General features: G+C 36.8%; 1 protein-coding gene across 2 annotated transcripts in view; it reads right to left on the bottom strand.

Annotated features, from left to right (window-relative positions):
* LOC147018070 (structural maintenance of chromosomes protein 1A-like) overlaps positions 1–25,834 on the bottom strand; it is a 147,138-nt gene that overhangs the window by 10,036 nt on the left and 111,268 nt on the right. For both annotated transcript variants that reach the window (XM_085897384.1, XM_085897383.1), the window contains exons 24-26: positions 7,661–7,812; positions 2,231–2,300; positions 1,954–2,064 (exon numbers count right to left, since the gene is read on the bottom strand). In XM_085897384.1, the coding sequence (XP_085753510.1) occupies positions 1,954–2,064; positions 2,231–2,300; positions 7,661–7,812 (333 nt within the window). The remainder of the gene's footprint in view (positions 1–1,953; positions 2,065–2,230; positions 2,301–7,660; positions 7,813–25,834) is intronic.

Genomic DNA, 25,834 nt, shown 5'->3' with positions numbered 1-25,834 from the left:
GACGTTACAAGTTCGTTTTAACTTCAATTTTAAGTTTGTCTTCGGTTTTTGCGATCGCTTAGGACGCTTAACACTCGGTTGTCGAAATTCTGGTAAAAATCTGATGTTTTGGAGACGTTTTAAGATTGTATAAAAAAAATATTTCACTCGCCGCGTCACAGCTCGTCACGTGGTGCAGTGCACTCGAGCAGAGGCGTCTTTGATCACGTAAAGGTTTTGCGTGTGCGCACTGACGGTGTTTTCGATAAAGATGGTGTTTAAAAGTCATTTTTTATCCCAATAAAGGTTATCGTCGCATGACTGACTCGCTAAGCCGTCAGATTATGTTAAGATTGTTGGTGGATGGCCGAATATTACGGTTTTGTGACTTTGATAAAATAATATTAAATAATTGCGTGGAGAAATGGAGATTTTTGCTTCGGTCGACGTTACGATTTTTGATGGTTTGGTACAGAATCATCGTAGAAACTTCTGGTTTGCGTCGCGACCTTCTCTCGAGACAGCTTTTATTAGACAAGGTCAGAGGTCAAGTTGACGATTTCATAAGTACCAGTCTATGACTGCTTGTTTGTTTGTTTGTCTGTCTGCAGGATATCTCAAAAAGTTGTGGACGGATCCAAATTAAATTTGGTGGGTAGGTTTGGTGTGTGACAAGGCCGAAGTATTTAGATTTTGGTGAAGATTCGGATCCGGATCCAACTACTATAATTTTTTAAGTGATTCTTCACCATTGAGAGATGGGGCCAAAAACGATATAAAGCACGATATCTCAAAAAGCTGTGGACGGATTCGGATGAAACTTGGACAGGTTGGGTATGTGGCACGGGCGAATTGATTCACTTTTGGTGAAGATCCGAATCTGGATCTGGATACGACAATTATTTCATTTTTAAAGCGATTCTCCACCATTGAGAGATGGGGCCAAAAACTGATATAGTACGATGAAAATCATGATATCTCAAAAATGTAATGGGTCTGATACGTTCTTGTGGATCAGACATTGCATGGTGGAGGTATGTGCTCTTCCGAGTGCCCTTCTCGGTGATGAAGAAATGTCCAGATTTTTTCATTTGCCATGAAAGAGGTGCATGTTGGAAGAATTCTTCTCCTTCTTGTGTTTGGCAGCAGGGCAGCTATCATTTTGTTGGGGCACAACTATAACGCTGATGGTGTGCCCCTATACCAGTACATAGGTACTCATTTTGCCAACCTCGGAAGGATGACAGGCTGAATCAACCCCACCTGGTGAGAATTCAGCGGCCAACATGCTCAAACTCAGGACCCTAAGATCTCAAGCCAGCCACCCTAACCACTAAGCCAACACCAGGCTTAAAGAATTATTGTTACATGAGAAACCACAAGTTATCCAGCTTCTTATCAGATTGACAGAACAGACTCTGCTTACTGTTGCCCCTTCCTGCCCCCCAGTAAAGGGCCACTTGTGGAGTTAAATTGTACACAAACTGTTCAATTTTTTTGGACCAGCTCATCTAGTAAGGCAACACCTGACTGGCGGTTTGTCGAAAGCAGAGATGCTTCCTCGTGTTTGCTGGTCAAAAAAAAAAAAAAAAAAAAAAATCAGGACACAAGGTCCTTGGGTATATTACTCTGCAGACCACCCTGACTGGGGGGCTGAGAGTAGCAGGTTCTGCAATATAAAACTGAACAAAAAATCCAGAGTAGTACGTGGCAGGTACCACCTGTGGGTCAGAATTGTGCAGCAATAATTGACATGACAATTCGATTCATTTGTCCACAACAGTGAAGAAGTTTGGATTTGGATTGCTGCAAAAAAAGTCTCCATGTTCCTGTAACATTATACAATTCATCGTCTCTATATAATTGGGGTAATCTTCATCACATTTCTTTTAAATGCTCCATTTAATAGAATAGTTTCACAGGTCATGCATGATGCATTTTAGACTTGAAAGGACACACACCGAGCGATCATACCTCAGGGTATACACCAATGAGAGCATCGGCACGTGTGTAGAATTCCTCCTTTAACGAGATCACAATGGCCTGGAAATTATCCACAGACTGCTCCTTGATGTAGTTGGCAACCTTCAAAAGGAGTGGCCAAAGGTCAGAAGGTTGCCCCCAAGTGTATCGAGGCAATAAATCCTTAAAGTATCTCAATGGGATATTGGCTCAACATTTAGCATGTCAGGCATACCGATAACTGCTTTTTAGTGATCCATTATCTATTTTAATTTCCATTGAAACACACCTTGCCAATATTGGTGTTATCCAGAGCGGCATCAATCTCATCAAGAACGAAAAAAGGGGCAGCCTTGTAACTGAAAGGATGAACAGAGAAAGGAAGATAGTTGTTCAGATAAGACATTCCGTTGCACAGTAAAGCTACTAGACATTGACAAACGATTTCAATCATTTATATTCATAGAAAGATGGGGGGGGGGGGAAATCACCAACTGAGAGTTAAATTAGTATGCAAAAGTAATATTTCATCAAAACAGACTTACACAAACTGAAAACTACTGGGGGTGATGAAACGTTGAGAAGATAATGTAATAACATTATCCAGTCGACTTGGGAAGAGCCAATACGACAAAAAATTTAACCAGGCTCGGTGGGGCAATCGTTAGAGTGTCCGCTCTGAGTCTGGGAGATCAGTGGTTCGAACCCTGGCCAAGTCATACCAAAGAGAGGGATTAACTAATTAGCTCTCACCTAATCAATTCCCTCCATTCACAGGTGAGAGATGTGGGTGGGTTTTCGTTTTTCATTGATATGTTGACTGCTTTTATCGTTTACATGTGGTGTATGCTTGGGAGCCTCGTTGGTATGCATTTCTGTCTGCAATGTCACTGATGATTCGCCAATAAGTGATGAAACCGGTCCAGCAGCTTGAGGGGGTGTGTAACATTGGGATTCTTAAGTGTGTACTATTTGTAAATGTCTTCACAGCTGTGGAGGAACACTGGAAAGGGTTTGAAACAGCAAAGAGCTTACCTTGGGCAGCCTTGCATGCTTTATGCAGCTTCTTTGACGAGAAGAGCATGGGAGGAGTCAATTTATTTGTATAATCCTAGCCACCTGGGTTTAATTGATTAAGTGAGAGCTAATGGATTATTCCCTCCATTCACAGGTGAAAGATGTGGGTGGGTCTTCATTTTTATACACACACACACACACACACACACACACACACACACACACACACACACACACACACACACACACACACACACACACACACACACACACACACACACACACACACACACACACACACACACACACACACACACCACGAGATGGCCCATTGCAGATAACGGCTGCAAATCTCCTGCCTTTCATCTCGCAACCCCTTCTCCAGTTCCTCTCTACTTCTTCACACATTTTCCTCAAAGCCTTAATTCACTCCCACATATTCTTCTTTTCTCCTGCCTTCTTTACACCTTCAGTGCAGAAGGCTGCTCAACCCAACTGCTCACACCGTGTGGAAGCCAAGCCCCAACGTTGCCGGCTATGCCTCTCCTCATCCTCCTCCCAGGTATCACAGTGCCGGCATAGAGCCGATTTGCCAGCTGCGAACAGGCCCAGTTCCTTGTTATGGCTCACCCCTTTCTCCACCAGCCCTGCCGGGTTTGCTAGAACACTCTCTTGTCCTATCCTACCTGCTGTTATCTATCTATCGTGGTGTGTCTCAAGGCCCAATAAGGACAGTTATTTAAGGATATCCCATTTATCGTTGGTTTTGTAAGGCATCTACCGGTCGTGGGTTGAAGGGTTTATAGGCAAGCATTGATTGTTATCGCTTCCTTTTGTTTCCTTCCCCATGTGCCATCATTTGAAATTACAACAACATGGTCTTGGGTGAATTAAGGTTATTGTGGTTCTTCTGAGGTGATTAAGGGAAGACCTGTTGAGAGATAATTGGTCTTGGTGATAATCAACACCGCACACTCGGATCGCATCGCAAGTCACGTTCACTCGGCCTAATTTGCGTACGATGTGTGACATCTCATCAACGTAACACTGGGTAAGATTCGGACTTCCAATCCATATGGTATTATGAGGTTTACAGGGTGTCCCAAAAAATATACAACTTTTCATCTGCAAAGAGGATGGTCATAACATATATATTTTTTAAAAGATATATGGCTGGATAGAAAACTGAAAGGTTGAAGTTTATTGTACCAATGTCAAAATTACCATCAAAATTTAAATTTTGGTATAGAATCGTCATTTTCTTTTAGACCACATGTTCGACGTAGGCTCCACGTTGTCCGATCACTGCCTGCAAACGCGTTGTCATGTTCTCCATCACTTTGGGAAACGTTTCCTTAAGAATGTTCTGGATTTCTTGGTGGATGTTTTCCTTCAGCTTATCAAGAGTCTGAGGCCTAGGGTTTCCATAGATCCTGTCCTTGAGATACCCCCACAAGAAGAAGTCTGGAGGAGTAATGTCAGGGGAATACAGTGGACACTCAACGTCTTCGTAGAGGGAGATAAAGTGGCCCTCAAAATGTTGGTTGAGAAAACGCCTTGTTTCCCTGGCTGTATGGGGCGGTGCCACACCCTTCTGGAACCACTGGGTTCTCATCTGAATCAGGTTGTTTCTCCTCCGGGCCTCAGTACGTAGCTCAGGCAGATAGAATTTCTGAGTCATTTCGCGATAGTTCCTCTGGCTTACCGTGCAAGTGCGTCCCTGGTCATCTTCAAAGAAGTATGGACCAATTATCCCATACCAACCAACTGCCACCCACATGGTGACTTTGGGAACAGATCGAGGCACCAGTTCAGTTGATGCATTACCACGATTTTCAGTTCCCCAGTACCGAAAGTTTTGCTTGTTTACCTCCCGAGACAAGGAGCATGGCATTCGTCCGTCATGTGAAGTTTTTTGAGGAAGTATGCATCTTCCTCCAACTTTCCTGAGAACCAATTTGCAAAGTCTAGTCGTTTGCGTTTCTGTTGATCAGTAAGGCCCATGTCACATTTGCTCTACGGCGAGGATACGGCGGCCGTACGCCCTCTGAATTGACAGAAATGTGCGGCAGCCGCAGAGTTTCTGCGGTGGCCTCAGGGTGGCCCTACGCCGTTTGGCTATATTTTACAGGTCGTAGGGGTCACCGTGGAATTATCGCGCGGAGTTGTAACTTTTTTCATTTCTACGTTCGCCGTAGCAATTCGACAAGCCGAAACAAAGGAACTGGTAAAAAAAAAACCAAAAAAAAAAAACCCACTCGTTACCGTCCGTCTGACCGCACGTTCGCCTTTGGGCCCCCCTGCGGTCCCCCTGCGGTCGCCTTGCGGGCACTTTGCGTCTGCCTTTAAAATTATATGGCCGCCGCAGGAACGCCCTAAGGTCACCGTGCGACATCAAATCAAAGACCGTACGGCACCCCCACGTTTTCGGTCTCCACAATTTATAAATACGCCGTGCGGCCCCCGAAAAATAAAAACATATGTGACTGCTACATTGTGTGACCGTGGAAATACTGCGGCCGCCCTATAATTGCTAGTGGCCATAGATTTTGGAGACCCCACGGCTGCCGTGGCAAATGTGACTGAGGCCTAAGCACCATTTCCGTTTGAATTTTGTATGGAAAGGCATGAATGTCTTGGTGAAGGATCCTCTGAACGGTGCTCTTATGAATGTTTGTCTCGGCAGAAAGGCGTCGAATCGATTTTTTTGGACTCTGAACGACCGCCTGTCTCAACATTTCCACATTTTCTTCACTACCACCTGTCCTCTTCCGACCACTGTGACCCTTGTGAAGGTCACAAATGGTTCCCACATTGGTAAACTTTGCGATGGTGCACTTTATTGTCCGAAAGTTTGGTGCATGGAGCAAGTGGATATCGAAATGTCTCGAGTAAAGACGTTGCACCTGTATGACACTTTTCGTCTGGTGCCAAAGTTCAACAATTTTTGTCCGTTGTTGTACGGTCAGTCTTGGCATTTTTCTGGCGCTTGCTTGGTATCTAAATAAACTTCAGGGTCTCTGCAACAAGAAATGAAGCATGAGTGACAAAAGTACTGCTTTTTTCGGATCAAACGAAGCATTTTAAAAGTTGTATATGTTTTTGGGACACCCTATAGACACGTGACTTGTGCCCAAAGAGGGTAGACATGTGACAAGATGGTTATGTCCGAAGCTATCGACCATTATGGTCATGTCAGGAGGACTCACCGGATTCGTACCAGGCAACTGAGACCACCTTGCGACAAGAACAATATGGACACATACTTGAAACTGTCCTCCATTTACATGTATCTATAAATTGCTGAAACATCGATTCAACCAAATTCAGGTGAGATTTGCCATACCAAAGGTCACAAGTTGAAAGGAAAACAAAGCCACAACCGTGTGGATTTGCCATAACAAAGAGAAGACAAGTGAAGACGGAAGAAGGTCGGAGAGAAAGAAAAAAAAAACCTCTTATGACATTAAAGCTATCACTCAAGTATGGATGTATCTGAAATAGCATCCCCCTGGTCATGTGTGTTGTCGCTCACAAGTACATGGGAAACTGAAGCTAAAATTAAATTGTAAAGATACAGTGGATGTGCATGCAAAACAACTGAATTTGGAACTAATTAAATAATGCAACTCATCACAGAGCATGGTTATATGAGCTATTTGAGAAGAGCACTACATAAGTGACCATCATAAACAGGCCCTTCAGCTTGTGGAGAGAATGAGTGAAGGATGTATTGGAAAAAATCACAAGTTGCTCTCACAAGCAAACTTCTTCTTCTTCCTTCGGCTGCTCCCGTTAGGGGTCGCCACAGCGGATCATCCGTTATGATCCGCATAATGATTTGGCACAGGTTTTACGCCGGATGCCCTTCCTGACGCAACCCTGGTCGCCTCTTACGACACAGGGATATGGTACACCTATTTTAAACGGGGTATACACCGGGCCCAGTACACTGGTACTCATTTCGCCGACCTCGGAAGGATGACAGGCTGAGTCAACCTCCTGGTGTGTATTAATTCAAGTGGCCAACGGGGCTTGAACTCAGGACCTTTTGGATCCAAAGCCGCTACCTTAACCACTACACCAACACCAGGCTTAAACAGATATAAAAAATCAGTTTGAAAATTATTTACATAATGGTAGTCCACAGCACCACTTTTTTTTTCTTTACAACATCGAGGTTCATGGAAGAGCAAGTTGATAGATCTACTACCTTTCATCCAAGTGGTAGTGAGGTAAGTGATAGTAGGGTACAAACTAATGGTAGTGTGAGGCAACAGTTGGACCCAATAAGCAAGGGAATGAAAGAACAGGCAAATAGGAAAGAGGATGGGAGGAAACAGCAATCCACAAGAGGGTTGTGCTTGGCAGGATTAATTGGGGGAGGGGGGGGAATTGTGGCTAAGGATAGGGGATGACAAGAGATGGCTGAGTACCACCTGCTTGAAGCCCTTGAAGGAAGAGACAGCCTCAGCAAGGAGGTTCCACAGACAGGAGAAGCTAAGGACAAAGGAATTGAGGTGTGCAGTCAGATTGGATTTTAGAAGTTCAATGAGGAGGGGGTTACTGGAAGATTGCACTCATCCTGCAATTGGTGGTGAGGAGAGGAAGGCAAAGAAAGCAAAAGGAGCAAGACTGGAGAAAAGGCAAATCCCTCTAAATAAAGAATATTCCAACCTGCCAACTTATGAGAAATAATCACCTGTGTGTGGCAAAGAGAAGGGCCAAAGCTGCCACAGTTTTCTCTCCACCAGAAAGGTTGTCCATTGGACGGAAACGCTTCCCAGGTGCTACACAATTGTAGTTGATGCCATCTAGGTAGGGTTCTTCTGGGTTTTCTGGACCCAAGTATGCCTAAGTAGTTGAAATAAAAAAGTCAAAACATTTGATCACTTTGAAAAGTATTGCAAAGTCAAAGGTTTTGTTCCCTGTACACTCCTGTTTCTACTCATTCCCTTGCTTTGGTTGTCCCACTGTCAGTGTATTCCCTTCTACCCTGCCACCATGCTCTTTCACAAGCCTAGATTTTGTATACAAAAGAGTTAAAGTACTGTCAGACCTCGCGATTCACAGTGAATACATTCTTGGAAAATGTTGCGAATGGCAAATCCGCAAATAGCAGGGTAATGTTTCATTGGAAAAAGGGGGGTAGGTTCTCAGCGGTTTGTGATTCAGGATGGAAAATCAAAAATCACATTCAAAAAAGCTGCGAAAAAAACAACTTTTTATAAGCCCACAAAAAAACAAACAAACAAAAAAAAGAACGTGAATATGCCTGTAAAACACGAAGAAACCCCCACAAATACGACCGTAAAAACATGAAAAACCCCCACAAATACGCCCGTAAAACCACGAAAAGAACCCCCACAAATACACCCATAAAATTGCGAAAAAACCCCACAAATACACCCATAAAAACACGAAAAAAACCCCACAAATACACCCATAAAATTGCGAAAAAAACCCCACAAATACACCCATAAAAACACGAAGAAAACCCCACAAATACACTTGCAAAACATCAAAAAAGCCCACAAATACGCCCGTAAAAACAAGAAAACAACACCCACAAATACGCCCGTAAAACATCAAAAAACCCCACAAATACGCCCGTAAAACCACGAAAAAAAACCATCAATACGCTCGTAAAAAACACGAAAAAACCCCACAAATACACGACCGTAAAAACACAAAAAGAACCCCCACAAATACACGCATAGAAACACGAAAAAAAACCACAAATACACCTATAAAAACACGAAAAGAACCCCCACAAATACACCCATAAAATTGCAAAAAAAACCCCACAAATACACCCGTAAAAACACGAAAAAAACCCCATAAATACGCTCGTAAAAAACACGAAAAAACCCCCACAAATACACGCCCGTAAAAACACGAAAACCCCACAAATACGCCCGTAAAACATCAAAAACCCCACAAATACGCCCGTAAAACCACGAAAAAACCCACAAATACGCCCGTAAAACCACGAAAAAAAACCATAAATATGCTCGTAAAAAAACACGAAAAAACCCCACAAATAAGCTCCCATAAAAACACGAAAAAACCCAACAAAAACGCTCCCGTAAAAACACGAAACAAACCCCACAAATACGCTCGTAAAAACACGAAAAACCCCACAAATACACCCATAAAAACACGGAAAAACCCCACAAATATACCCATAAAATTGCGAAAAACCCCACAAATACACCCATAAAAACACGAAGAAAACCCCACAAATACACTTGCAAAACATCAAAAACCCCACAAATACGCCCGTAAAAACAAGAAAACAACACCCACAAATACGCCCGTAAAACATCAAAAAACCCCACAAATACGCCCGTAAAACCACGAAAAAAAACCCTCAATACGCTCGTAAAAAACATCAAAAACCCCCACAAATACACCCCCCTAAAAACACAAAAAGAACCCCCACAAATACACCCATAAAAACACGAAAAAACCCCACAAATACACCCATAAAAACACGAAAAGAACCCCCACAAATACACCCATAAAATTGCAAAAAAACCCCACAAATACACCCGTAAAAACACGAAAAAAACCCCATAAATACGCTCGTAAAAAACACGAAAAAACCCCCACAAATACGCTCCCGTAAAAACACGAAACAAACCCCACAAATACAATCGTAAAACACGAAAAAACCCCACAAATACACTCGTAAAACATGAAAAAACCCCACAAATACACTCGTAAAACACGAAAAACCCCACAAATACACTCGTAAAAACACGAAACAAACCCCGCAAATACACTCGTAAAAACACGAAACAAACCCCACAAATACACTCGTAAAAACACGAAACAAACCCCACAAATACACTCGTAAAACACGAAAAACCCCACAAATACACTCGTAAAACACGAAAAACCCCACAAATACACTCGTAAAACACGAAAAAACCCCACAAATACACTCGTAAAAACACGAAACAAACCCCACAAATACACTCGTAAAACACGAAAAAACCCCACAAATACACCCGTAAAAACACGAGACAAACCCCACAAATACGCTCGTAAAAACACAAAACAAACCCCACAAATACGCTCGTAAAAACACGAAAAAACCCCACAAATACGCTGCCGTAAAAACACGAAAAAACCCCTCAAATACTCCCCCGTAAAAACACGAAACAAACCCCACAAATACGCTCGTAAAAACACGAAAAAACCCCACAAATACACTCGAAAAACACGAAAAAAAAACCCCACAAATACACTCGTAAAAACACGAAACAAACCCCACAAATACACTCGTAAAACACGAAAAAAAACCCACAAATACACTCGTAAAACACAAAAAAACCCCACAAATACACTCGTAAAACACGAAAAAAACCCACAAATACACTCGTAAAAACACGAAACAAACCCCACAAATACACTCGTAAAAACACGAAACAAACCCCACAAATACACTCGTAAAACACGAAAAACCCCACAAATACACTCCTAAAACACGAAAAAAACCCCACAAATACACTCGTAAAAACACGAAACAAACCCCACAAATACACTCGTAAAACACGAAAAAACCCCACAAATACACTCGTGAAAACACGAAACAAACCCCACAAATACGCTCGTAAAAACACGAAAAAAACCCCACAAATACACCCGTAAAAACACGAAAAACCACCACAAATACGCCCATAAAGACACAAAAAACCCCCCACAAATACGCTCGTAAAAACACGAAAAAAACCCCACAAATACACCCGTAAAAACACGAAAAAAACCACCACAAATACGCCCATAAAGACACAAAAAACCCCCCACAAATACGCTCGTAAAAACACGAAAAAACACCACAAATACGCTCATTAAAACACGAAAAAAAACCCACAAATACACGCCCGTAAAAACACGAAAAAAAACCCACAAATACACGCCCGTAAAAACACAAAAAAACCCCCACAAATACGCACGTAAAAACAAGAAAAAACACCACAAATACACCCGTAAAAACACGAAAATACCCCACAAATATACACCCATAAAAACACGAAAAACCCCCACAAATACACCCGTAAAAACACGAAAAAAACCACAAATACACCTGTAAAAACACGAAAAAATCCACAAATACACCCGTAAAAACACGAAAAAAACCCCACAAATACACGCTCGTAAAAACACGAAAAAACCCCCACAAATACGCACGTAAAACACGAAAAACACCACAAATACACCCGTAAAAACACGAAAATACCCCACAAATATACACCCATAAAAACACGAAAACCCCACAAATATACACCCATAAAAACACGAAAAAACCCCCACAAATACACCCGTAAAAACACGAAAAAAACCACAAATACACCTGTAAAAACACGAAAAAATCCACAAATACACCCGTAAAAACACGAAAAAAACACAAATACATGCCCGTAAAAACACGAAAAAACCCCCACAAATACGCACGTAAAAACACGAAAAAACACCACAAATACACCCGTAAAAACACGAAAATACCCCACAAATATATACCCATAAAAACACGAGAAAAACCCCACAAATACACCCGTAAAAACACGAAAAAAACACCACAAATACGCCCGTAAAAACACGAAAATATCCCAGAAATATATGCCCATAAAAAAACACGAAAAACCCCCACAAATACACCCGTAAAAACACGAAAAAACCCCACAAATACGCTGGTAAAAACACGAAACAAACCCCACAAATATGCCCGTAAAAACACGAAAAATCCCCATAAATACACGCCCGTAAAAACAAGAAAAAGCCCCCACAAATACACGCCCGTAAAAACACGAAAAGGGTTACGATGTGTAAATGTGGGTTGTGGGTGACGATGTGTAAATAAAGGTGGAAAAAGTCTGATTTAATGCAATGTAATTCCAGGATATAAAGAAACAAAAGGTGAACATTTTGAAAGGGGATGTAGACTTTCTATCGGCATTGCAACTGTTGAATAAGAAATCAATTGTTTGAATACATCGTTATCTTCTTAAATAAAAGAAGAAATCTTCTTGAATAAGAAATCTTCTTAAATAGCTTCAAATAAAAAAGAAAAATGATGCATTTGAAAATTTTGAACGCTTCATGAGAAAAAAAGTTTTCGATCAAAGAAGCAATATATTTACCAAACAGCACCGACTAATAAGCGCATCAAAGGCAAGTGTCCTGGCAGTAGTAGATTAATGGGGATTCTGAGACATCCATGCAAATGAATGGGGAAAATGGGGAAAACTACATGAATTGAACCCCAAAAACCCCCAAAACAGGAGACGAACCCCCCCCCCCCCATACAAATGTATAGGGAGAACTCTCTGACTCGAGACCCATCAGGACAAAAAGAGGAGAATGATTTTCTGCCATACAAGCTCATATTAAATTGAGACTGTCTGAGGGCCCAAAAAACTTCATACAAATTAATAGGGGAAGCTTTCTTGCTCAAGGCTTATTTGGTCAAAAGAGAATAATGATTTTCTCTCCCCCTCTGACTCTTAGTCTATGGGATCAAAAGAAGAGATCGATCCCTCCCCCATTACTTACTCCACTCAAAGAGTGATCCATTCGAGGAAGTATTCTGTGAGAGACAAGACCTCGTGGTTATATTTTAAATCAGAACACTAACAGGCTAATAAACGTGTTTTTTTCAAAATCATTAAAAGTATTTTCATTTTAGGTTTAAAATAAGTTAGACTGCTTGAGAATGTATCGCCCTCGTATTTCCCAAGTTGTCTCGCCCAAACCGTCATTTTCCAATCTTGTACACAACCTGGAAATTCCAAGATTACGTAATCCCACTTCCTCGAAGTTGCTTTAAAAGTCGACGCTCACTCATGCACCGTTTGAAGGCTTTATAATTTTTCTCATCTTGTTCTATTGAGAAACGACTGAAACATGAACTATTTTTCATCTGATGAAGAGAGTCCTGAATCATCTGGCAAAGAATATTGGTAAGCTTGTGTATGCTTTCTCTGAGAATGACAGTGATGCAACTGATTATTAATTGAACCACTGTATGATGAATTATTATTATTTGTTTTCTCCTAACAGCCTATCTTCATCGCTAATCATGTCTGTGGAGAACGATTTATTTGAATAACACAACGAATGGATACAGATGGATAATGTTATTCAAGAGATTTATTCCTTTCGTCTTCAATTGAAAGGAATCATTACCGACTGGGAAACATTGTTGACACCTCCTCTAATCTTAAAAGGCCTGACTTCACGGTGAGAAATACGCACGTGAATGTATGAGTTTGTGTGAGTGTCTGTTTATCTGCTTGTCTCTTTCTTTATATATGTCTCTGCTTGTCTCTGTCTATTTATTCATCTGCCTATATGTCTCTGCTTGTCTCTGTCTATCTCTATTTCTCTCGAGTTTTGACACATTTTCTTTTTCTTTTTCAGTTTAAACCCCTACCTGGATAAAACAAGCACACAAGTTAATCATCTGCGGGAATCTGACATGAAACTCAAGGCATCTGGCGCAGACTGCTTGGAAATATATATTTTTATAACTGAATATTTTATATTTTCAATGTTGTTAATTATAAATGCTTTCCTTACAATTATCTGATTCTTAACTACAAAAGAAGAATAAAGACATGAAAAGGAGAGGGGGGGGTAGGTGCGCTCCCCCAACGACCCATCACCCCCCTCATCCCACCCCCCTCATCCCACCCCCTCCCCTCCCCGTCTCTGTGTGGGGAAGGGTGGGGAGTGGGATAAAGGGAGATGGTGGGTCAAAGGTGGGGGCGCACAGGGGGGATGAGGGGAGTGGGGCTTGTGTGGGTGGGGTTTGTGTGGGCGGGGTTTATGTGTGAGGGGTTTGTGTGGGTGGTGTTTATGTGGGTTGGGTTTGTGTGGGTGGGGCTTGTGTAGGCGGGGTTTATGTGGGAGGGGTTTGTGTGGGTGGGGTATTTGTGGATGAGGTTTGTGTGGATAGATGGATGGGTGGATAGATGGGTGGATGGGTGGATGGGTGGAGCTTGTATGGATGGGTGGAGCTTGTGTGGATGGGTGTATAATTTTTTTAAATTAAATAAACATGTGTGTGGGGAACTAATTAACTAATTAAGTAATCACTAATTATGTGAATATGATGAATGAGGATGGAGCTTGTGTGGGTGGAGCTTCTGTGGGGTGGGGTTTGGGTGTGTGGAGCTTGTGTGAGCAGAGTCAAAAAAAAATTCAATTTATCCTTGTCTTTTGTAATTCCTGTGAATAAAATGAACCTAAAATCTGTTCCCATTCTAAATCATATACTTTATAAGTCCAAGGAACTGTATCAATCAAATCAACAATTTTAAAAAGCTCATTTGTCCACCGCTTTGTATAACCTTTTTCAAAATGAGATTTCCATCTATATATTCTGACGATATCACCAACTTTGAACTTAGGTTTTCTGACATTAATTTCTTTTTCATATTCTAATTTTGTAAATGTTTCTGATGGTTTCATTCCCGTTGAGGCAAGAATCCTGTCGTTATATTTATCGACAATATCCTGAATAAAAGATGACCATTGTTGAGAACCGAGTTGTGTGAATTTTTTTATATAGTCTCTCTTTTAAAGTACGATTAAAGCGTTCAATAACAATGGCTTTTCCTTCATTAAAGGTACTGTATAATGTAATGCTGTAATTTTTTTTTAGAAAATTCATAAATGTCTTGTTATAAAACTCTCGACCCTCATCAGTCCAAATTTTTTTAGGTTTTCTCTTACATTTATTAAATATCTGTTGAAAGGCTAACATAAGAGTATTACCTGTTTTGTTTTTTAAAAGGACAACACACGCATATCTACTCCTCAAATCGATAACGGTTAAAGCATACTTGTACCCCTTATCATTATTGAGTTCAATCAAATCAGCGGACCAGATATAATCAACTTCCTTGGAATAAACCTTCCTTCTCCGAAACTTTGTGAATATTGGTTTATGTAATTCATCAGCTAATTGTTCTTCAGTCTTAATGACATCATTAGAGCCTATAAGTTTTTTGAATTTCCAAGCCCAAGTTTCAATTTAGTACTGACCATCTTCTTCATGATGAACCGATCAACTTTTTCTCTCAAGGTTGGATTTTGTATCAGACACAAATTATACAACATTTCTCTATCGGCTTCATGCTTTTCTTCCAAAGTTGTGGTATGCCCATAATCAATATCGTGCCTCATGCACACTTCATCAACCCTATTTATGGGTTTACTCCATGGTTTAGGATTGTCAGCCTCATCTTATCTTTTATTCAAGTTTGTTCCTGGACCACAGAAAGAATACCCTGGTAGATGTAATTCCCCTGGTATTCCAGTAGTTGTAAATTTACTTCCTGATAAAATTTTTTGTATATCTCCTCCATGTTTGTGTTTGGAGATAAATTGACTCTTTTTTGAGCCACATACCGAACATGTACCTTTTTGTATAACCTTATTATTTTAACTTTTAAAATACGAGATATTTTTAGAATTAGTTTTCTTTTTACACTTGAGAGAATAACTCATTTATTTATGAGAAAAATTCCTACAGAGTGTGAAAACCTTTTTAGTTTCCAACAAGCACATTTGAATCTTAATTTTTAAAACATAAAGAATCCTCAGAAATGTCTTCACTCTCTCCTCCATTTATTTAAGAAAAAAAAAATGAAAAACTTTAATTAAAGTTAATATCTTTACCTTGAAAACGATGTCAATAGTATTGTCGAAAATATTTCGAACAGACTTGTCAATTCTTTGTTTTCCTCCTCGGTACGTTGAGATTTATTTATTTTCTGTAATACCTCCAATCTTTTTTTAATCTCACCGGTTTCCATATTTTCATATTTATTTATTCTCTCTCTTTCCTCCCTCTCCTCCTCCTCTCTTCTCTCTCTTCTCTCTCTTCTCCCTCTCCTCCTTCTCTCTCTTCTCTCTTTCCTCCTCTCTCTCTTCTCTCTTTCCTCCTCTCTCTTCTCCTTTTCCTCCTCTTCTCTCTCTTCTTCTGTCTCGGTTTCTTCAACTTCTTCCTCGTGCCTTACTGTCCTTGAATCACTTACACCCCATTGAATATCATACATATATTCATCAGGATTTCTTGTTATTCCTGTATCCAAAATATATATTTTTTTACAACAGGAAACCAATAAAATTTCTTCTGAATTTCGAAAAGAGCCTTACATTTTCTTAACTTTATAATTTTTTCATTATTTAACATTTTAATTAAATCTAAAGTTGTTGGTTTATCAACATCAGTATAAAGCCAATCTTTAATTGAAAATACCTCATTCTTATGTTGTAGAACATATTTATTAAAATACCGAATACCCTTTTCTTGAAGGTATGCTTGGACACAGAAATGATAATTTTCTTGAAGCATTCTTGCTGTCATTTATGTATTAGAAATATGACAGAATAATATTATGACACGAAACACCTCCCCATCTTCCCATAGTTAAATCATTTTGTATTTCCCTACTTATTATACATAATCCTGTTTTTTCTGTTTTCATGATATAAACTCAGGCAAAACCATTATTATATTTACCCTTATTAAATTATTTTATTTGTTGTTAACTAATCATGCTTCCACAAAACTCATTCTCTATACCAAGTGGATACAATTCTTCCTTACGAGTCTGATTTAATTGTTCCAGGTCTTCTTGGTCAATTTTAAATGACCAATTATACCCTAAATCATTCATATCATACCCCCATTGTTCTATTGTCATACAAACGATACGCCCTTCTTGATAAAAATTTATTTTAAATGGAACTGTGAATTCTGTATGACCTGGAGAAAAAATCAACACTTCTGTTTCTTTGGAATACACGGCCGTTTTATTTAAGGATATATATTGTGATAAGTCACTTAATCTCACCAAGTCATTTGCGTCAGTCGGGCTTGGATAGTTTATTAATTGATAAGCATTTTTCATATTAATATTTTTTGTTGTACTATATTTCCGTCGTTCAGCCTGTGCCTTTGTGTAATAATTTGATAAATCAATATCCAGTTCTTGGGATACACCAAAGATAGAACCATCTTTACCAATAAAAGTCATTTATATTAGATTAAAAATAATGTCATAAAAAAATCTATTTTTGTTGAGTTGAAATAACACATACAGACATAATTGACCACAACCCTTGCAATTTACTTCTTGGAGTTGAAATGTTTGATAAACACCATTCTGTAAGAATTTATGACTTCAACAGGTGGTGGAAGACCAAAACTATCAAAATAATATTTGTCTTGACCATTAAAAATACAAACCCAATGAGAACCTTTCCCACTATTATCTTCCAAGTTCATAATAATATTCTTTGTATGTTTAGGCACATTTGTTAATTAATCTCTCATACAAATAACATTATGAATTTTTAATTTCTTACAATATTTGACAAGTTGTACACTTGATGTTGTATTCTTTCCAAATTATTTAAACCACTCGTCAATGCTCATTTATTTATTAGAAAGATATAATCCATTACCCCTTTTATTTAATTTTACACCTGCTTGTGCGATAGAAGAAAGCATATCTCCAACTAACAATCTCGCTTTATCAGGCAGACTTTCAAGTTTTTCAGCAAAATCTACAATTACACCACTTCCACTAATTTGTTTCTCCAACTCTTTGTTATGTCTTTCCAATTCTTTTTGAGCCTGGAGTTGAGCCTTCCTTTCGTTGGCAGTTTTCACCGCTGTTGAAATACCACCCGTCAATGCTCCAACCGCACTTAAACCAGCAAATAAAGGAATTAGAAATGGGAGAAATCCTCCACTCGTCTCTCTTATTGAATATTTTTTCAACATTGGTTTTGTCATTTTAATTTTAAGTGAGCCAGTATCGTTCAAGATTTTAACCTGTTCTCTTGTGAGCAAAAACATCAATTCTTACTGCTCCTTTTCTCTGAATTGTATTAACGTTAATCGTACAAGGCTTTTGATTTTGAACACAAGATGATAGTTTATGAAGATTGATTTGATTAACATATACCCCAGTTGGTACTTTGCCACTCATTTATTTAACAAAAAATTATGTGAGACTAATCATAACAACATTATCTGTATTAATCTGTAATTCTGTTTCTTCCAAAAGCAAACAATATGTATCAACTTCTTCACTCTCTCCTCTTTCAATGTAAAGGGAAGTATCCACTCGATTAGACTTTATAGTTTCCTTTTGAGCACTCAGATCAAACGCATACATTGTCTACAAACTTTTAAATGCTGTCATATCCAAAATAGGTTCTTTATTTCCAATTACTTTCACACACCTTTTGGTAAGACTTGTATGCTTCAGCATAATCAATTTTTTCCTAATTAATTTCCAATCAATAAAATGATAAAATGTTCCATCGAGAGAAACATGAAGTTGTTTCACCTTCGCATTATCACTCAATGCGTTATTCTTATCAGTGGCAGTATCACCATCTGGTTTTAAAAAAATGATCCAGATATCGTGGCTTTCCTTCCAGAACAAGCAAATTCCACGTGAAAGTGGTTTGGTTCAGTTTAACGTGTTGACATCTTCTTTTAAGTGATGATACATTGAGTGGTTTCTTTGAGTTAAGTCTTCTCTTCAACATCTCTTCTGTTTTAAGATTAGGAGTATATTCACTAATATACCAACTCATTTCATCAATTACAAATTTATTCTGAGCACCAAAAGCACGAGCAACACCAAAAAGTAATCTATTTTCATTATCATTCCTTTGTAGTTGAAATCTAATTTTAAGACCATACAGAACTTTATCATGATCACAAAATCCAAATATACCTTTAAGAGGAACTGCCACAGTAAAACTATTAACTGCTTTTGCATCATCATTATACATTCCTTTCCTTTAACTATATCCAGGGTCTGTGTTTCTTCCCGTTGACATATCAGGAATAAAACCTTTGACAGCCCCCTTTCCCATTCTATCACTGAATGAATATCGTGTAAATTTAATCATTTCAGATACAGCAGAGACATAATCAACAGGTTCAACCTCTTGTGTTCCAATGTATAAACGAACACTATCAAACATTTTCCAGAAGAAATCATTGACAAGTGTAGCATTTGTGTTATTCCCAGCCTTAGTGAAGTTAAATTTACACAACAAGAAACTTTCGGAGAGATTCAAATAGGTTTGTTGATTATTTATTTCAAAACTTTTTGTACCATTCGTATTCCAGTCTGTTGCAGTTATTGCATTTACCTTGAAGTACTTTTCTTTTTTAGTGGAGTTTGAGATGATAATAGTATCATCCAAATCATAGATACTATCAATTGCTTCCATACTTGTATTTATTTCGGAAAAAAGATGTTAAAACTTTTGAAACCCTGACCCAAGTATTTGAATTATTTTCTGTCGTTCCTGGGGAGACAACTGAGTTTTGCCTTTCTTAATTTCTTTTATTGCTTGTAATTTATGAGATTCCTTCTGGGCATCTTTTATGCTCTTTACAGCACCTGCTACATTTCCCACAGCAGAAGCAGTTGAACCAATTAGATCTTTATGTTTAAGAATAGTTGAACCAATACCCATGAGAGTATCAATTATCCCATCTCCTCTAAATTGATGTCCAACACCCCTTTGTCTCTTAGGTTTAGAGTATCCTCTGCCAATTTACATACCTTCACCCTTGTAGTATGGGGAAAGGAACATCCCATCCCCTGTAATTATTTTATATTTTCCTAACTCGTGTTTCCTCACAATAACCATCGTATTTATTTATTTATTGGAAAACTTCACGTCGGTGAATTCTGATGGATATAACTTCTCCATTAAAAGAAATCATACGATTATCTTGGTCGGTTATCCTAAAATTTACTCTGTGTATGGTTTTTCCTGACACAGGGAGATAAACCAAATTTTTGGGTTCCATATTGAATTTATAACCAATTGGGGTTGAGTATGCGCTGAATGAAAATATTGTATTTGTTTTTATTCCATCATTATAAGCACCATCAATCAAATCACAGTGAATCAACACCGAATTTATTCCTGAGGATATTTGAATGACATTATCACTGTAAAACGTCCCATTAGTTTCAATCTTTTTTGAGGAGAAACCCAATAACTCTCTAAATGAATTATCAATTGTGAAATCAACCTTGTAGTTATTTTTAACTTTAATCGTTGATTTTGAAGTATGTTTTTGAATGTCTATAACAATATTTTTGGTTCATCACCCTGTTCTTTCATAAGACGAGCAATTTCGGAAGATATTTGAGAAATCTCATATGCTCCGGGTGAGACTGTTATCGTTTTGTATCCACTTCCGGGATTATAACTAAACTTGTCATTTTTATCAGTTATATTAAATAAGGTATTATAAGTTTCCATGGACAATAAAGATGCTTCATATTCTTTTGTTGGGTCAAGTTGTAGTGGGTATGGGAATGAAGATGTGTGGTCGCTTGTTGTGAAATTAAAACTCAGGATTGTGCTTCTCATCTTATTTAATATGAGATAAAATGTCTTTATATTGAGATTTATTAATTATTTTCATGTTCATCAACTGGTCTAAAATGGCTGATGCTTCATTAAAACAATTGTTATTTCCAGCCTTCTTACCACCTAACAAGAATAACAGTCTATTAACTAATTGCGATGGGTCATTTGGAAGAAAACTAATACCTGAACCAAGGATACTTAAAGCCTGAATAATGTGTTTCTCCTTCTCATTTTTCCTACTTTTACTAGAAATACTAACACTATAATTTAGAGTGTTCAGCAGATCAATATATACTCTATCATCATTATTTTTCATATCCAATGGTTTATCAATATACTTTGATTCATCCCTCACAGTTGAACCTTGTCTTCCATCTTTTGTGAGAAGAAACATTAATCTCGGAGTTAGTTTAACAGGGGGTTGAGCAGAACCCAAGAACCTTAATTCATCATTAAATATCAATACCTTTTCTTGAACAAGATGAAATATTGCTGGTTGTTCTGTTGGAATGAGTCCTGCTTTGGTTTTTGAATCCGCTGAATATTAATTGTTTTGAAGAGCATTCACAATATAATCAGGGGGTCGATTAATCTCTTCCAGTTGTTGAAATAAACCTTCATCATCATATACCTTTAATTCTCCTAAATGCTCTAATTCTTCCTCCGTCATTTGATCAAAATCTTTTAACATTTGAAGTTTTTTAGGAGTATATTCTACTGTGGGAACTGTGGAAACATCTTTCATTTTTTCTTGGGAAGTTTTTAAAAGTGGTTTAAAAAATTTCTCTTGTTTTCTTTCAAATGCTTCTTCGCCTGTTAGTTTCTGTCTGCGTTTCTTCTTTATGTCTTCCTGTTGTTTTACAACCTTTGAAACCAACTCTTGATGTTCCCTAAATCTTCTTGCTCTTTCTTTCGCATCCATTTATTTATTGAAAAATATCATTTAATATCTCATCTTGTTTCACAACAATATATTTATATTTTTCAGTCATGTGTTTCATGTAATCCCCAAATTCCTTTTTACTACATAATGTAGAACAATTGTCTCTCCAAAAATTGTTTATATCTGTTGAATTTAACTTGAATAAAATAAAAGTATTAGCATTGTTTCTGATGGAACGACGAGGAAGTTGAAAGTATGATTGACTAAGATAAATACAATTTCAAGAAGAATGTCTCCCTCTTGTGTAGTAGCTGTCCATTACCGTTTGGTTTCTCTCATTAACACAATCATCAAAGATAACGAGGTTCTTTTTGGATTTATCCAAATCTTGGGGAGACGGTATATCATCCGTATTATCACTAAGAATACAAGTTATCGGTTTTGATTTCTTTATACATCTCTGTGTATCACAAAATAGTTGTATTATATCTTCAATGTTATAATCATTTAGGTTTTTTTGAAGTTTAAATAAACCGATTATATCTTCTTTTTGAAGACCAGCATTAAAACCTTGTGAGAGTAGTTGATACTCTGGTTGAAAACTCGACTTTGTGAAAATTATTAAATTATCATAATCTAAAAAGTTGGGAGTGAGGAGCATCTTTAAAAGTAAGCAGGTTTTTCCACATCCACTTGAACCAACTATGAGGCATCTTCATGAATTTGGGAGATTTTTATGGTTGTCAAATTTTATCTTATTTTCCTAAATGGGTAAAAAATCATTCATTTATATATTTGGAAAACAGGTTATTTAATTTATTATTGGCTTTTTTCAAAACTCTATATTTTATCATAAGTTCAGGTTTAATTTCAAGATAATCCATTATTTTATTTATGCAATATCTTGTGTTGATATTTCCCTGAAAATCACATCCATGAATAATATATAACAACAATCCTTTGAACATTTCTGTAATACGTTCAGTTTCTTCCCTTGTAAGGAAAGGTGTGTTATCACCCTCGTACTTTACATTCATTTCTCTAATCAATCTTGTAAAGTAATTCATTTTTGGTGTAAATCTAAAAGAATTATTTTCCTTTTTATATTTTTGATTATCATTAATTAGAAGATAATCACAGAATATATATTGTTTATAGGCTTTTGACTCTGTGTTTAATCCCCGTCTTTCACACTCAGGACAATTCTCAAATTTGTCATATGGAGAATCATGGAATTCAAGAGGCTCAAAATCGAGTAAACTATTCATATTTATAAAGTAAAACTTTACTTAAACTGAAATTCATCTTCGATATCATCTTCGATACTTTCAGAATCATCTGAACTTTCATAACTATCGTTTGAACACAAACTCTCGGTGTCATAACTATCGTTTGAATGCAAACTCTCGGTATCATAATCACTCTCATAATCTTCAAAATCTTCAGTTGAATATTGACTCATATTTAATTAGTAGAAAAAAACATTACCATCGATATCTATATACATTTTTTCATTAACAGATTCAACTGCTACATTTTTTAAATTAAAGGCAATTTAAAAATGATCCTTAACTACAATTGAACGAAATGTCATTTCACCTGATATATTAACATCCTTTATTTCATCAGGATTTATATCTTTAGGGTTGTTGAAAAAAATACAAATTTCTCCTTGCATATTACAGATGGTCTTATCTTTTCTTTCTAAAGCTTCATCCATAAGGTTTTTATTTTTTGATACCTTTTCTTGTTTCATTGCTTTTTCTAGTTTTGAATATATTGCCAGAAGGAGAGGAGAAACTTTTGTTAGAGATACCTTCATTGATGTTCTTCCAGGTATACTAAAAGCCCTTCCACTGAAGTAAATTGAAGAACTCATCATATCCACCATAATTGTTTTTATCCAATAGTTGTTATATTTATCTTTGTTCAATTTTACATCCTTGACATATTTCTCAGTATCTTTAACAAATGAAGAGAATGATTGAAACTTGTCTTTTGTGTCTTGAAACATTGTATTTATTAAGTGAAAAAGTTGGAGGATAAAATGGTTTTAAGCACAGATTCACCTGTAAAATAAACAAAATTTTCATCAAGAAAATTTTAGTTTAAGCACAGATTCACCTGTAAAATAAACGAAATTTTCATCAAGAAAACTTTAGTTTAAGCACAGATTCACCTGTAAAATAAACGAAATTTTCATCAAGAAAATAGTTTAAGCACAGATTCACCTGAAAAATAAACGAAATTTTCATCAATAAAATTTTAGTTTAAGCACAGATTCACCTGTAAAATAACGGAAATTTTCATCAAGAAAATTTTAGTTTAAGCACAGACTCACCTGAAAATAAACAAAATTTTCATCAAGAAAATTTTAGTTTAAGCAAAGTTTTATTATATAAATATGGTGAATACAACGTACTGCGATGTTTGTAATCACGAATATAAACATTATAGAAAACACCTCCGAACCAACAAACACACATTTAATCTATTTCATAAAATATCTGCTCTTGAGTTGGAAAGAAAACATTGTGATATCTGCTCAAAGGATGTTTTGAAGAGTAGTTATAATAGACATCTTCAATCACAAAAACACTAGAAAAATGAGTTTAAAGTAAAGGGAGACTATTATATTGAAAACAATGATGGGGCATTTAAAGGGCATATAAAAATAAGGATTTTTCAATTTGGAGAACCCGGTCCATCATCAATAGTTGAATCAATTGAAATAGTGAAACCTGATGTTGAAAAATTTATTAAAAAGGCATTAAAAGAAATGAAAACTATAAAGTTTTATATGGGAGTGAAAATGAATATGAAAAGACAAGATGAAGAACAAACTCCTTATATGAGAACAGATCTTCATTTTATAACATCATTTCAAGATTTTTTGAATAGTGGGGTTTATGAACAACTATCAAGACAAAAGGAGGATGTTGATAATACAGTGGTAGGAAGTGGATTCAATATTTTAAAAAAATCATCTTTTTAGATATACACATTCTAAAATCAAACCCTCTTAAAGCTTCTTCTTATATTGAATTACCAAAATAAATAAAACGAAAGAAGGCAGTTGTTAATATTAAGAATAATGATAATAAATGTTTTCTCTGGTCTGTTCTTGCTCACTTACATCCACCAAAATGTAATTCAGAAAGAGTAAAACAATATATGAAATATGAGAATACCTTGGACATTAAAGATTTTAAATTCCCAATGCCACTAACAGATATTCCTAAATTTGAGAAAAAGAATAATCTTTCTATTAATGTATATGGATTAACGGATACAAACAAAGTTCAAATATTAAAAATTTCAAACAACTATAAAAATGAAGAAACACACATTGATCTTTTATATTTTAGTGTTGGAAAGAATTCACATTACACATACATCAATAATTTATCAAGATTAATCTCTTCTCAGGTATTCAGAACAGCAAACAAAATATATCCTTGTAAGCGATGTCTTAATTCATTTCATACAAAAGAACGATTAGAACAACATTCAAAATATTGTAGTAATCATAAATCAGCTGTAATTACAATGCCTAAACCTGGTGAAAAGATTTCTTTTGAAGATTATAATAAATCTATCATGCACCCATTTGTGATATACGCTGATTTTGAGTGTATCCTTAAAAAGATAAATACTGCTTCTCCTAATCCAAAAGAATCATATACAAATAAATATCAAAAACATATTCCTTGTGGTTTCTATTATTATATCAATACATATGTTGGAGAAAAGTACAACAAACTTGAACATAATAGTGGAAAAAATGCTTCACAAGAGTTTGTAAAACGATTAGAAAAGGATTGTATAAGACTCACCAAATTAATGAAAGAAACAAATGAACCGATGAAATTAACCAAAGAAGAAAAATGAGAATTTAGAAAGAACAATATCTGTCATATTTGTGAGGGGGAAATTAAGGAGTCTAAAGTTAGGGATCATTGTCATCTTACTGGTAAATATAGAGGTCCCGCTCATTCCTGTTGTAATCTTAATTATAAATTACCTTCTTTTATTCCAGTCTTTCTTCACAACAGCGCCAACTATGATACACATCTATTTATAAATGAACTTTCAAAAACACCAGGGAATATTTCTGCCATAACAAACACAAGTCAAAAGTATATTTCATTTACAAAAATGATATTCACAAAACCTATAACTCGTATTAGGTTTCTTGATTCTTACAAGTTTATGGGAACACCACTCGCCAACCTCACATCAAATCTAAGCTCCACGGGCTCTTTTCCAAATATTAATTCATTCTTTCCAAAAGAGGAAATTCTAACTAAAGAGGAAATTCAGATTAAAGAGAGAATTCAAAGTAAAGAGGAAATTCTAATTAATGAGGAAATTAATGACGAAATTCTAACTGAAGATGAAATTCTAATTATACAGAAAATTCGAACAAAGAATGAAATTCTAACTAAAGAGGAAATTCTGATTATAGATGAAATTCTGATTAAAGAGGGAATTCTAACTCGAGAGGAAATTGAAACAAGGAATGAAATTCAAAGTAAAGAGAAAATTCTT

The sequence above is a fragment of the Eptatretus burgeri genome, chromosome 10 (genome assembly GCF_056783735.1).
Source record: "Eptatretus burgeri isolate ZD-2024b chromosome 10, Ebu_testis_v1, whole genome shotgun sequence".
Lineage (NCBI taxonomy): Eukaryota > Metazoa > Chordata > Myxini > Myxiniformes > Myxinidae > Eptatretus > Eptatretus burgeri.
The sequence above is the reverse complement of the archived record's forward strand: the minus strand, read 5'-3'. Positions and strand labels throughout refer to the sequence as shown.